Source organism: Pleuronectes platessa, chromosome 14 (genome assembly GCF_947347685.1).
Source record: "Pleuronectes platessa chromosome 14, fPlePla1.1, whole genome shotgun sequence".
NCBI classification, from domain to species: Eukaryota; Metazoa; Chordata; class Actinopteri; order Pleuronectiformes; family Pleuronectidae; genus Pleuronectes; species Pleuronectes platessa.
Window position 1 is genome coordinate 10560243 of NC_070639.1, and position 13920 is coordinate 10574162.

The 13920-nt window shown below is 39.6% G+C and overlaps 1 protein-coding gene across 9 annotated transcripts in view; it reads left to right on the forward strand.

Annotated features, from left to right (window-relative positions):
* LOC128456483 (nectin-4) overlaps positions 1-13920 on the forward strand; it is a 54809-nt gene that overhangs the window by 11221 nt on the left and 29668 nt on the right. For 3 of the 9 annotated variants that reach the window (XR_008341845.1, XR_008341848.1, XR_008341846.1), the window contains exons 14-18: positions 261-695; positions 793-1119; positions 1201-1288; positions 1837-1924; positions 2044-2991. Coding sequence is in view for 1 of the 9 variants with exons in the window: in XM_053440675.1 (XP_053296650.1) it covers positions 3829-3877; positions 5346-5669; positions 5765-6067; positions 7157-7250; positions 9511-9665; positions 10347-10461; positions 10535-10619 (1125 nt within the window). In the remaining 8 variants the exon portion in view is untranslated. Of the gene's footprint in view, positions 1-260; positions 696-792; positions 1120-1200; positions 1289-1836; positions 1925-2043; positions 2993-3157; positions 3878-5345; positions 5670-5764; positions 6068-7156; positions 7251-9510; positions 9666-10346; positions 10462-10534; positions 10623-10838; positions 11423-13920 lie in introns of those variants that run through there. The other 6 variants (XR_008341843.1, XR_008341849.1, XR_008341842.1 and 3 more) reach the window with 5 other exon arrangements.

The following is a 13920-nucleotide window of genomic DNA, read 5'->3' on the forward strand; positions in this document are numbered from 1 at the left end:
AAATACTACAACATCATTGAAAATCATCGGCAAACAAATTGAATCGAAGAAACGTAATAATGCATACAAATTCTCAAGTAACAGCCATTTATTAAAGGTACGTTTTAAAAGATGGTTCAGGGTGTAGAGGACTAGACAAATGTCACCAGTGGATGTTTAAGGACCCTCATACAGAGAAAGGTTATTTTAACTTAACAGATCAAGTTAAGGTAATAGTGTTCAATTGTCCTGTGATAAAAACAGTTATCTTTCTTCTGAAGAGCATCATACGGTGTTTGTCACACTGTGAAACCACACTCAGCAGGAGGGTCACACTCTATAAGCATCTTGCACATATGTGGTTTTCCTGCCGTTGAGAAGGTCAGTGACATACATTTTATATTTTAGTTTGTGATATTTATACCCACGATTTTCACCGTCATTTAAGAAGGACAGAGCTTAAATTCTCAATATTCTCATTTGAAGCAAATCATCACATTTGTGGTTTCATTCACATTCTCCGGGCATACTTTAGTTTCAGGTTTCGACAAAGAGCAACTAACCACTTCCTTTCCTCTGTGCCTCCTCCACCAACACTGATAAAGTCTGTGAAGCTCCAGTCTGTCTCTCTCTCTGTCTAATGGCCGCCATGTTCCACTTGAACCAAGCTGCTCTGCTCGCTGTTCATCTCGTAGTTATGTGTCCCGTCCTCGCAGGTACGTCAAAGTTTATGTTTTTAGATTCATAGGTTTCTGCAGATGTAATTTACAAATTTCATTTTATACTGACTGTTTTTCTTCTTTTTCCTGGTAGCGATTTTTGAGTTTTTTCCAGGTGACCACAGAGATATCCTGGTGTCCAGCGGAGACTCTCTCACGTTCACTTGCAACGTATCCACAAACAGAACATTACAAATCAACTGGACCAAAGACAAATTTCTTTTTGTTCACTCTGTGATATTCAATAAGACTTTTTCAAATTTCACCTCTGACAGAGTGAGAATAGACGTTGACTTTCCTTCAAAGCTGAACATTTCGAACGCTCAGCATGAAGACTCAGGACTATATCAATGTACTGTGACTGACAAAAAAGGTCTACACAGTAACAAGTGGAATTTAACCGTGGCTGGGACACCTCCAGGTAAGCAGGGCACCGGGCAGAGTGCAAGTCAAGGTTCACACTGTCCTGCTACTTGCTTAAATACACTTTATTTTCTTGCAGAAGTCCTGTCATGGTATTTTCTTTACACAATTCTACCTGGAGTTGTGTTGCTCCTCTTTGGCCTCACTGCAGCTGTTTGCCTCCACAGGTGAGTTACAGCTTTTAACTGTTAGATTCTGATGAAACTGAATAATTATGGATGGATCTGGTCATTTGTAGAGCAGTTATCAACTCTGGGAACTAAGAGTGATTTGACTGTAAAGCTCAATCACAGATAATTCATTGAAAGGGTCATTACCTCCAGGGACGTCCTGTCATCTTGTTATTCATGTGCAGGTTTTTCTATAAAAGTTAAAGTGATTGTTATTTCTTCTGCTCATAGCGTTGGTTGGTTTGCTACTGAATGGACTTTGTGTTTAGATTTACTACTTTATTTTACTTCTACTACTTTACTACTAGACATTTGTATTTTGAGCAAATTGCACACATAGGTAATTATTAGATATCTAAATATGTGTGATTTCCCCCCCCAATCAAGATGCAGTACTTCTACTACTGCTCTTTTGCCAATTATATTAAATATTAGTTTCACTCTAGATCAAACTCGTTCCCATTAAACAGCATCAACTTAATCTCAACTGGTGTCCCTCTTTTATCAAAAAACATATCTCTTTTACGACGCTTCTACTTCTGCAGAATACGCAGGGCCGGGACCTCAAACAAGAGACACTGTGACCACAGGACTCTGACTTTTACCCGGTTTCATGTTAAGTTGGGAGGAGAGGTAAGAAAGATTCTGTGCTCACTCAAACTTTCATCTTCTCGTGTCTCACTTCACATTTTTTTTAAGTCTATACAATTTCCTGCCAATCTGTTTGGACTCTGATCTATTCTTCTTTTCAGCACCTACAGGGGGCGCTGCCTCCTCAACCCCAAAGTTGTGCAGAGTACAGACAAATTACAAGCGATGATCATGGTCAATATGAACCGATAGACTCAGTTCAGTGGTCTCTACTTGACTGAGAGGTATGAAGATCACATTACAGCTGAATAAGAATACAGAGAGATCTTTGACGAATATCACAAGATAGAGGACATTTTGTTTATGATGATGTATGTGCAAATATATTAATATATGTTGTAAAAATATTCTAAAGCAATGTTTCACATTATTCTATGGTAACCAGACAGCTCATTTCATCTTTCTGTGGCTGGGCATGTGACCACTGCATGCATGATATACAATATTTCAACTCTGCTATTCTGCCATTACTGAAAATAATCCATCAATTAATTTACCTTCCATTATGCTACAAGCTGTCTATTCTAATCAAGGATGTAAATACCCTTATCTTTCTGATGTTCCCATTACACATCTACTGCACTTCTGTCCGTCCTGGGAGAGGGATCCCTCACATGTGGCTCTCTCTGAGGTTTCTACCTTCTTTTCCCCCTGTAAAGTGTTTTTAATTTAAAATTGTTTTACTTAATCTTGTTGACGGTTAAGGGCAGAGGATGTCACAACTTTGTAAAGCCCTATGAGACAAATTGTGATTTGTGAATATGGGCAGTACAAATAAAATTGTATTGATTGATTGATTGATGTAAAATATACTTGATGTTGAGATGTGTTAACACTTCTGTTTGGTTGCAAAAAAATAAAAATACGGAAACTCTCACTCATGTATTGATAGAGTGAGACAAATATAATGATCAAAGATGGGGATTGTTTCGACCAAAAAGCCAAATATGTCTTTAGAACATGTGTTAGTAAATACATCAATGAATATAAATTTGCTTCTAATGAACTACTTAAGCCAGGGGTGTCCAAAGTTTTTTTCCTGAGGGCCACATACAGAAAAAAATATGAAGGACTGGGCCACTGACGACGCCACGCCCCTGTTGAGTTTGGCACCATCTGGTGTCTAAACTGAGAAGTGCTATACAGTTGGCCATAGTCCATTATATTACATTACATATGTTATATTATATTTTTAGACATTGATGCGGGCCAATTACAAATGGATGGCGGGCCGCAGATGGCCCGCGGGCCGTAGTTTGTACACACCTGACTTAAGCGAAACAGGGATTAAGAAAATAATAATAACATTTTTGTTTAGTTTTGTCTGCTGCCAAGCTATTGCTTCCACTCCAGTGCATAAGGTGACAATAATGCACCTTTGAGCTAAAACTGCCAGGAATCCCCATAAACACCATCACGGACATTGAGGAGCAAAGTAGAGGGTGCAGAAGTACAGAGAAATGAATAAAGGGACCACATATGCTGAGGCTGTTAAGAAAGTTACAAAATTGAGCCATCACTATAGACAATCGTTTTCAAAGGTCAAACAAACTGTTTGGTGATGGGATTATCAAGAAGGAGAGAGCTGGGGAGGTCTTACACTTCCTTAAAAATACAAATATATATCGCATAAACTGCAGTGATGATGATTCCCTACCGGTGGGTGGCAGTAAGGCACTAAATAGTGCCTAGTCTGCCGGAAAGAAGAAGAAGAAGAAGAAGAAGAAACAGAAAGTAGAAGTAGAGCAAATCAGTGGGCGCGTTTTATAAACGTCCAAACTTCGCCTCGTGTTGTCGTTCCAGCCGCAGGCATAGTCTTCTTTCCCCGTCTGTCTTCTGTATCATCGAGTTAAAAAATGACTGGATAAACGGAGAAACTCAACAACATGTGGCTAATGTTATTGTTCATCCTGAACGCGCACACACACACAAACGGTGAGATGCTCTTTAATATTCAGTCGCCTTTTATTAGGTGTACTGGAGCACACTGGAGGCTCCATGACAACACGTCATGATAATAGGCTAGTTAAGCTAATAATAATAATAATAATAATAATAACGTGAGTTGGTTTACAGTATAATAATATTTACAGGCACACAGGTACAGTTTTCTGTAAGAATCACATGTCTTGAGGAAAGACAGTTACTCACAGGAGGTAAAGACAAAATACATTTTTATTGAAATTAGAAACGGTGAATTAACACTAATCGTGGAGAAAAAATTCTATAAGTGGAGTGCTTTCCACATCGTATTTACATATTAGGATCATAGGTATATTTGTATCATAATTGTAATTACTTCTAATGTAATTTATTTATGTTTCGTTCTGAGAGATGAGATTTATATTCATTTCTAGTTTCAGAAAGAAGTCAAATAGGCATCTCATCCTCTTTGGAGATTAGCATCTGCTGAAAATTAATCTTAACACTAGAACACTAACGTCGGCTGTTTTTTACCCGAGCGAGTGTGGTCAAGGGATTTTCATTGTGTTGCTGCTGACTAGCTTCAGTCTGCTCACTGACGTCATAGAAGGTCGGCTAGTTTCCCTGCTCCCATCCCTGTTTTTTTCAATAGGCACGTGTTCTGGTGATTTTCACCCGACGTAGGGATAGAGGGTACAATAGTCGTTGAATATAATATAAGTTGTAAATGATGCAGGGAGACGGTGCCTTCACCGGACATGTACCGAGAACGGCTGGACCGAAGAACAAGTTCACAGCTCTATTATTTATTTTTTGGGGAATTTTTCTTACTACTGCCTAAGTTTTCACAAATTTTAGAGCCTTTTCATAGGGTACCCCATGATACCTTTTTTGATTTTGTGAGATGTTGTATCAAGGAAAATAAAAGAAGAGTATTCAAATGGCCATGTATTGTTTTACATTCATATATTTTGATGAGAAGTATTTTTAATCGGGTATATTATAGGGTAAAATGTACCGGAAATTACAGGATACACTGAGCAGTGAGCGACCATGTACGGCGCTCGGGGAGCAGATGTTGGGGGAGTAAGGTGCCTTGCTCAGGGGCACTAGACAGGGTAGGTCGTCTCTCCGTGGAGTCGAACCAGAGATGAACCAGAGACCTTCTCTGCCCATAGTTCAAGTTTCTGCCACTAGACCACCGCCACTCACAGTGCCTAATAATGATATCCATGCCCTCGGGTTTTCACAGCCAATATATTTGAATTGAATTCAGGGATTTTCATTTTACTCATTCAGTAAAGAAACCAGCTAAGTTGCTTTAGAACAATTCAACCTGTAAGCTGCCACGTAGCGCAGGTGTAAGAAACAAAGCATGGCTGCCAGAGAGTCCAATCAAATGTGTTAGGATTTCTTGCATGTGGCTTTTTAAGTCTGTTTGTGCTTTTAAATAGACTGATAGGTTTTATTTTTTTTACAGCTCTCCAGGTGATTGGAGGAAACAGGACTGTGGTGCAAGGACGTACAGTTACATTCAACTGCAAACTTGTTGACAACACAGAGACTGTCAACCAGATTTCATGGCAGAGGATGACCAGTTTTTTCTTGACTGTTCGGAAAAAAAATGGACCAGAGTATGTCAATGGACGCGATGATCGAATTCAGTTTATTGGGAGCTTCAATGAGCTTGATGGATCTTTCCAGATCTCCAATGTCTCATTGCAGGATGAAGACATCTACACTTGCATCTTCACTTTGTTCCCCAGCGGAACTCACAGCACACATATACATCTGGATGTGCTCGGTAAAATTTTAATTTGGTTAAAAAATCTTTTGTGTGAATTAGAGAAGATTCCCTTCTTGGGCATGTTAACCTTTTGTGTCTGATAACTCTTTCAGTGCCTCCTGTCATACGTGTGAAGGATAACCTTCCTACTTTGGCTGATAAGGAAGTTTGCATTGCCACCTGCACGGCTGCTGATTGTAAGCCTCCGGCAAACGTGAGCTGGCTCACAGGTAGCTTAGCAGACAACTTGAGGTCAACAGCCAACTCCACGCATCATGATGATGGTAAGACTACCACAGTCAGCTACCTGTTTGGAGTACCTACCATGGATATCGACCAACAGGTGGTCCACTGTGTCGTCACCAGTCCAGCCCTGTTGAAAGAGGCAAAGATCCCCTTTACTATACAAGTTTACTGTGAGTATACAATCACTCCTCTACCTCAGTTTCTGATGAGGCTTATTTCTCATTCACAACATCAATTCTTTTTGAAAGATTACAGTTTTCCTAATGGTTAATTATATTGACGTCCCTGCACACTCAAAGGTGTTTTCGAGCGCTGCTCTCATGTTGAAGGTGGTTGAATCTGTGCTGTGGATTACAGGACCCCTTGCATCCCATTGATAAACACTGTTGCCTGTTTTAAAATCATAATTACAAACTTGTAGGTGTTTGCCTCAGTAATACAGTCTCAATATGTCCCTGCTGTTATTGACTTCTAGTGTTGAATAATTTATTTTTTGCAGAACCTTATGATGTTGTAGTAAAGTTGACCTTTGATGTTTTGGATATAAAACATAATCCCTTCATCATTTTACCCATGACGCATTAGTGTAACAATTATTGTGTCAATTGTTTGCTCTTTCTGCACATTCTCTCCTCTCTATCGCATTCCCTCTTTAGCAGGCAAATTCTGTTTCATTTCCCAATGACATTAGTTTAGTGTATGATTTCTTTTTGGATGTCTCTGGTGCCACACTGCCGAGTTGAAATGATTCACTTTTTCATGGATTGATTTAAAATCTTTAGAGAAAGTGTTTGTAAGTGCTTAAATACAGAGTACAGAACTCGGCAGCTGAGGATGAACATGGATAGCATCTCCTAATGAGGCATTCTGTACCATTTTGTTCTTGTACCATCTATGGTCATTGGTCACATCAAAAAACATACAAGGAAAGGCATGAGAAATACAAGCTTTAAATTTTTTTCAATTACAGTACTCAAAGCAAGAAAGCTAAGCTAATCTTTTATTTGTCCCACAACAGTATAATACACAAGTTATCATGGTTTAGCAAGATCATGAATGACACAATGGACCTCTGTAAAGACTAACACTGAGGTGTGCTAAGTTACAACCCCAAAAAACAGTTTTTCAAGTTTGCAGTTCCAAAATGACCATGAAACATTTAAATGAAAATCCCACAGTAAGCAAGGTAACAAGATAACTGTTTAATATTTTTTTGATATAAGACATAACACAGCTGGTTCTCCTTCGGTTTCTTGCAGTTGCGCCTATGGAAGTGAAAATTGTTGAAAATCTCAAAGACTCATTTCAATGTGTGACTGATGCCAACCCCAAAGCAGAATTTAACTGGACCAGGTACAGTAATTAGAATCAATCCATTTCAATGGAAAATGTCTTAACCCAAAATATTTAGTTCATTTATTGTATGAATTTGGATGCGTTTGAATTGTATATTGTGTTACTGAAGTAAGGAGAATGATCACAATTGCAATGAATCATTTCTAAAGGTGTTGGATGAAGTCCGTAGAAACTGCGGAGCGTCTCACTCTGACATTTGTGTTCACACATGATCCACAGAGTCCAGTGCATGTCTGAAAGCAGCTATACAGACACAGGCACTTATAATCACACTGGGTTAAATATCATACAGACAGAAATTACATAATTTGCTTACAGAGGGAGTAAGTGAGTATAGCGACTTTGTGAAAACAAACTAGTCACTGAGGGGCTGAGGTAGGGCCTAATGATTTGAATGACGCGCTGATCCAAAAATCACTGCTACCTGTAAAAATGCGTATCCACTTTTATTACAGAAAAAGAAGATCATCTTATTGAAACATGCAACGGAAAATAGCATGCTGCGTGGGGAAGTTTTAGCGGTCAACAAAAAATACAGTGTCCCCACTCACCCTCTCTCCGTCCTACACAGGTGCTTATATAAACTATAACCCCAACCACTATCCCTATAACCTATTTCCTTCCAAATCTATATGATCATAAGTAAACAACAAATGAGAAATAATCCCAAAATACAAATCCTTACCATCTTATATCATAACTAACATAAAAATAAAAATCTTTTTAAAACTTATTTATGGCTCCTTCAGTGAGATCCAATCACAAGTCACAGGAAACACATTCAGGATTCATTTTAGTACCAGGTGTGAACAGGGCTAAAGATGTCTAAGTTTGACTTATGAACTACTTGAAATTAGCCTGACGTTGTCATACTCACAATTCTAGTCAGAATGTGAGTCTGATACCGCTCCATTGGGCTGTGATTATGGGGCGTGTTTCAACCGAACCAGAAGGAAAAAAAACCTCTTGTCTCAATTGGATAGACCTACAACCAATCAGAGCAATTGTAGTATGTGACGTATGTTAAGCGACTCATTGTGAGTTATTTACTAACGTCGGGTTCACACCGGACGCTGAAGCGACGCTTAAGCGCAGCTTAAATAGCTTAAATAACAGCTGGCTCCCATCCACTCCCATGTTAAATCTTTGTGCGGGTCACACCGGAGGCTGAAGCGCCGCGCTGCACCAAGGCTGCCTCGCGCCGTGCAGAGATCGTTTCTTTGTTTTTTATCGCGCCAGGAAACACACTGAAAAATGATTTTAAACGATATTGATGACATATTTTATATGATATAAATTATCAAATATGCATCTCATGATTTGAATTCCCCTTCTGTTGTCCTGGAGTTTTAATTTTACCAATGACATTATTAAATGTCCCCCTCTGCCCATCCACTACAGCCACACTAGCAATGATAACGATAAAAAGAGAGAGGGGGGCTACGTATTCTCCACATAGGCTTGAGTGGAGAATACGTAATTTACCCTCGACACCCGACATTTAACGGAGCAAACAGCGGAGAAGTTCTTCAACATGGATGACATTAAATTAATAATTGAAGTGGAGAAGTGCAGTGAGTTGTATGATCCTCGGAACATGTTGTATAAAGACAACACCAAGAAAGACAAATGTTGGATTGCTGTTGCTTAATGTTGGAGCAACAAGTAAGTATATGCTTTTATACTACTGGATCAACGGGGGATATTATTAGCGCTGCCCGGCGGTTCAGCGTCGCTTCAGCGTCCGGTGTGAACAGCCAAGCGCCGGCGCGATAGGGATTAGCGCGGCGCGGCGCTTTGGCGTCACCTCCGCGTTCTCTGTTCCTCTTTCAAAATGAACGCGCTGTCGATGTCTTCTAAAACAGAATCAAATGCAGCATCTACACATCTCAGCTCTCCAGCGGCAGGCATTCAACCTAAGCGCACTTTGATGACGTGGTTGATTACGTTACCGTTGATCATCTGTCCATCATCGTATAAAGCCCGCCCTGACAATCTGATTGGCCCGGTCGATTTCGTACCGGGCATAATTTCTCCCCAACGGAGCGACTCCAGACCGAACTTCCCGACCTCAAATGTTGTGGGCGGGGCTAAGTTTGTCTGGCATCCAGGCTAACTTGAAATTCTAGAGACAGCTAGAATCTAAAGTTATCATCTGATTAGTTGCACATCTCTACAGCGTGACACATGTTGTGTCTCTACAGCAGTCGTCACTTGGCTCCATGTTTGATACTCATTCTTGTTTTCTCTGCCTCAGAGTTGGCAAAGCGTGGCCTCAGTCTGGTGTCAGAGTAGAGGGTGGAACACTGCAGTTTCTGACCAGGAGCTCTGACCTGAATGGCCTCTACCAGTGTACCGCATTTAACTTGCATGGAAGAAGCACTGTTTACATCTTTAGATCTGTGATTTCAGGTGAGGTCTAGTTTTGCAATCTGTTTAGGCTGTTATGAATGTTGACATCTTTTCTGAATGAGTGTCTGCGTTTGTGTCTCTTTATAAAAATGTTTAAAAAACGATTGGAATCAAAAAAAATATTTCTCCCCTAAATTATTGATAAAGTTGGACATCAGGACTGCTGCAGGTATTTAGTCAGGATTCCTCTCATTCGCCTTCTGTCAAGGTTTTCTTCAAGGGATAGTTCACCCAAAATAATAAAACAACCTCCAAACTGCTCGTGTGCTGTCATCCAAGTGTCCGCAAGCCCCAACATTCAAATTTGACTTCAAATGAGGTCATTTACACCATGTTTAAAGCCTTAAAGTCCACCAGAAGTGTCTTAGCTAATGGGCGTTAGCACGTCCGACGGTCTGTGAATGCACCTCATAGAAAGACATCAGCTGACATTTAGGCTTAATACACAAAGTAAATGATCTCGTTAGGTGTCGAATTCAAATGTTTGGGCTTGGGGACACCTGGAAGTAAGTAAGTGAGTGAGTGAGTGCTTCATCACAAAAGTTGCAGTGCACGATGAAGCACCACAGAGCTCAACATGTACAGTACCTATCAACCACAGTGACAAGTTTTAGGGAGATAAGCTGACAGTATTTCCTCTAACTGTGTTCTTCCTTCTTCTTTGTTTTTTTCTCCCTACAGAATCCTGCATTGTTTGTTGGATCTTATTTGCTCTTCTGATCGTCCTTATCGTAGTAGCAGCAGCAGCAGCGTGGTGTCTTTATAAATCTGACAAACTTCCATTTTTAGGTTCAAGGTACCAAGTTTAGTAATACTGTATTTTATATCTAATTATTGTATCTCCTATTAACTGATGTTTGATTGTTTAGGAGAGTCCCGGTCACACGTGGGGAGGCGGAGGTGATAAATCCTGAGGAGACGGCTTTTAATGAGGACCTTCGAGACGCAGAATAAACGGTAATACAGGCAGAGATAGAAGAAACGTGTCATATTTAATTTGCTGCAATACTCTTTGGCTCTTAAGTTTCCCTCAAATGTCAATTTAAAACATTCATTAATAATAAAGCCATTTCTCATGCAGTTATTAGGGGTATTTTATGATAACAATACATTTCATAATAGCTGTTACTTTGAAAATTCATGATATTTTCTTTCTTACATTTTGTGTCTTAGGGAGCATGACACCACCTCTGCTACACACATGTTCGTCCAGTGAACTGGTGCAACAGCTCAGGTGCATCAGTTAAACCCCTGCTTTTCAAAGTGGGGGTCCCGACCCCCAAGGGTATGCCAAGGGAGTCACGGAAACTGTCAGGGAAATGTTGCAATAAACTTAGAATTATTATTAAATTAAATATGTTTTTTAGATATTATTAATCACTGCATATCGAAATCTGTGTCCCAGGATGCCAATATTTTTATTTAAAAAAAACACACAGTTCAAACCAATCAGAATTGAGCATCCTCTGCATCAGAAAGTTGCTAAAAATAGCCAGCTACCTCCTGCTAAAGGCAAAATGCACACATAAAAAAAAAAAATGACCATCAGACAACCAGACTTAAGTTGACTCCGCTGCAAAACTGCCACAACCACCGAATGCGACCTTGGCATCTAAAACGCTGAGGTATGAAATCTCTTCTTCCATTTGCCACCACATACCTGAGTCTGGCTTTTATGTATACACACACTCCAGTTTTTATAAATATATGTGTGCTTATGGTTGATATTACTGTACAGAAAGGACAAGATATGTTTTTAATATAAAAAAGTTATTAATAAAAATGAGGGAAATAATTCAAGAAGTTGTATGTTTGATATTTGATATTTGCCATCATGTCGCACATAATTTTTTATTAGTTTGCAACTGGGGGTCCCCGACAGAGGCTTATGCTATATGGGGGTCCTAGGCATGGAAATGTTTGGGAACCCCTGAGTCCAAGGGATAGTTGACACAAAAATTGAAATTAACTCCCTCGATAGAGGGGTGAGTGAAGTGTTCATAAAACGTTTTTGGAGTGCCAGTAGTTTGTAGAGGATCATGCAGCACGTTCACATATACACACGGAACTAAGATGCACTAGAAAAATCTGAGGAGCAAGCAATTGAATACTGTATATCTATACGTACACTCTAGTTAATTTGTTTATTTTTTCCTTGACACATCTGATATGATATGAAACTGAGTTATATGCTTATATGGTATCAAAAAACTGAATCTATATGGAAACTGACTCTAACCTGGTTCTGCATGTAAACAAACTGACTGAGAAATTTGAAGAGGAATCTTTAAAACATAAAGTGATAAAAGTATTAAATACACAAGTTCAAGCTATAAAACAAACATATAATTATTCGTAAAATAAAATAATACAAAAGTGAAAACCAGAGACATCAAAAATAAGTGTAACAGAATAATTATGTGTTTATAATTATAATGCTTGTCTTGAATAGAACTCAACTGAAGCTGAGTGAGAGTATTGTATTTACCTCAAGTGGTTACGAAGTTCACTGGATATTTTTTGGATCTGTCAGGACAAGGCAGTGTGGAACAAGCTTTCAATATGTTTCCAATCAATCAGTTGCTTGTTCGAGTACCTCAACTGAAGTGAGACTGAAGTCAACAGTGATGTTCTGTGTTACATCACTACAAAGAAGAGAAAAAAGGATAAGATGAAGTCTTTACAATTCTGCTGAATGATCTGAGAAAAAAAGGCAACACCAGCTTCGAAATGCACCAACGCATGTTAGCTGGGTACAGAACAACTTCTCCCTCTAATGCCAAATCAAATGTGAAGGTGTTCTCCATCTTAAGTTAGCATGCTAGCATTTGATATTTATCAGTATCATTATTTATACTTATGATATTTCACAATTTTTTACTCGTTAAACGTTCCTTCTGCGGGGATTCTGTGGGTTGATACTTTTCATTCAGGTAAACCAGTAGGTCATTAAACACTAAGATTAAAGGATTCATCATCTGGGGCGACTTCGAATTTCTAAATAGTTTTGGTTTCAGATTTAGTCTTTAGTCGTCATGTTTTTTATGAATTCAATGAAGCATTGTTTACATCTTTAGATCTGTGATTTCAGGTGAGGTCTAGATTTTGCATTCTGTGTTTGAATCTGTTATGAATGTTGCCATCTTTTCTGAGTGTGTGTGTGTCCCTTAATTTAAAAAAAAAAAAAAAAAAAGAAAACGATTGGAATCCAAAAATGTATTACTCCACAAAATTAATAATAAAGTTGGACATCAGGACTGCTGCATGTATTTAGTCCTTGGCTTGGACACCTCCAGGTAAGCAGGGCCCCGGGCATAGTGCAAGTCAAGGTTCACACTGTCATGCTACCTGCATAAATACACTTTCTTTTCTTGCAGAAGTCCTGTTGTCGTATTTTCTATGCACAATTCTACCTGGAGTTGTGTTGCTCCTCTTTGGTATCACTGCAGCTGTTTGCCTCCACAGGCGAGTTATAGCTTTTAACTGTGGCTCTGGGCAGAAGCTGATATGGATCTGTCAATTAAAGAATTGTTGCAGGAAGGTGAAATAGCAGATCTGGCAGAACATGTAGACAGACATCCGAAGAAATGATGGAGAAACCATCTTAATACTTACACTGATGGTTCAAGGGATCCAGAAAGCAATAGAGTGGGATTTGGTTCATACATCCCCCATGTTAAAATCTGTCAGAGTAGAAGACTACCAGATGGGATTTCAATATTCACTGCAGAGTTAAATGCTTTATTGTAGGGTCTGTGGTGGGTGGGAGATGGAGGCTGGGATGACGTTGTACTGTGCACAGGTTCCTTATCTGCCCTAGTGGCATTGGTGGGGGAGAGGGAAACGGAGCTAGGCCAGATATAATTGGGGAGATTTTATTGATGGTCCCTGAATTGGAGAGACAGACAGAAAAGGGCAGCAAAGGCAAGTTTAGCAGAAATACAGTGGATGTGCAAGTGCCACTTGAAGGATGGAGTGTCGTAGCATCATCAGTGAGAGGGGCAATCAGATATGGCAGCAAGGGTGGGAGGGAGACATCAGAGGAAGAAAGCTATACAACATCCAAGCATCAGTTAAACCTGTCAATAACATATCCATGCCTCTAATAGGTGAAATCAATCTGATGAGGTTAAGGCTCAGGCATTGTGGACTAGCAAGTGGGTTGGTGCTTGTGGGAAAACACAGAGATGGAAACTGTGACAACTGTGGAGTCCTGGAGTCCGTTGGGTGGCAGTACAGCACTAAATAGTGCCTC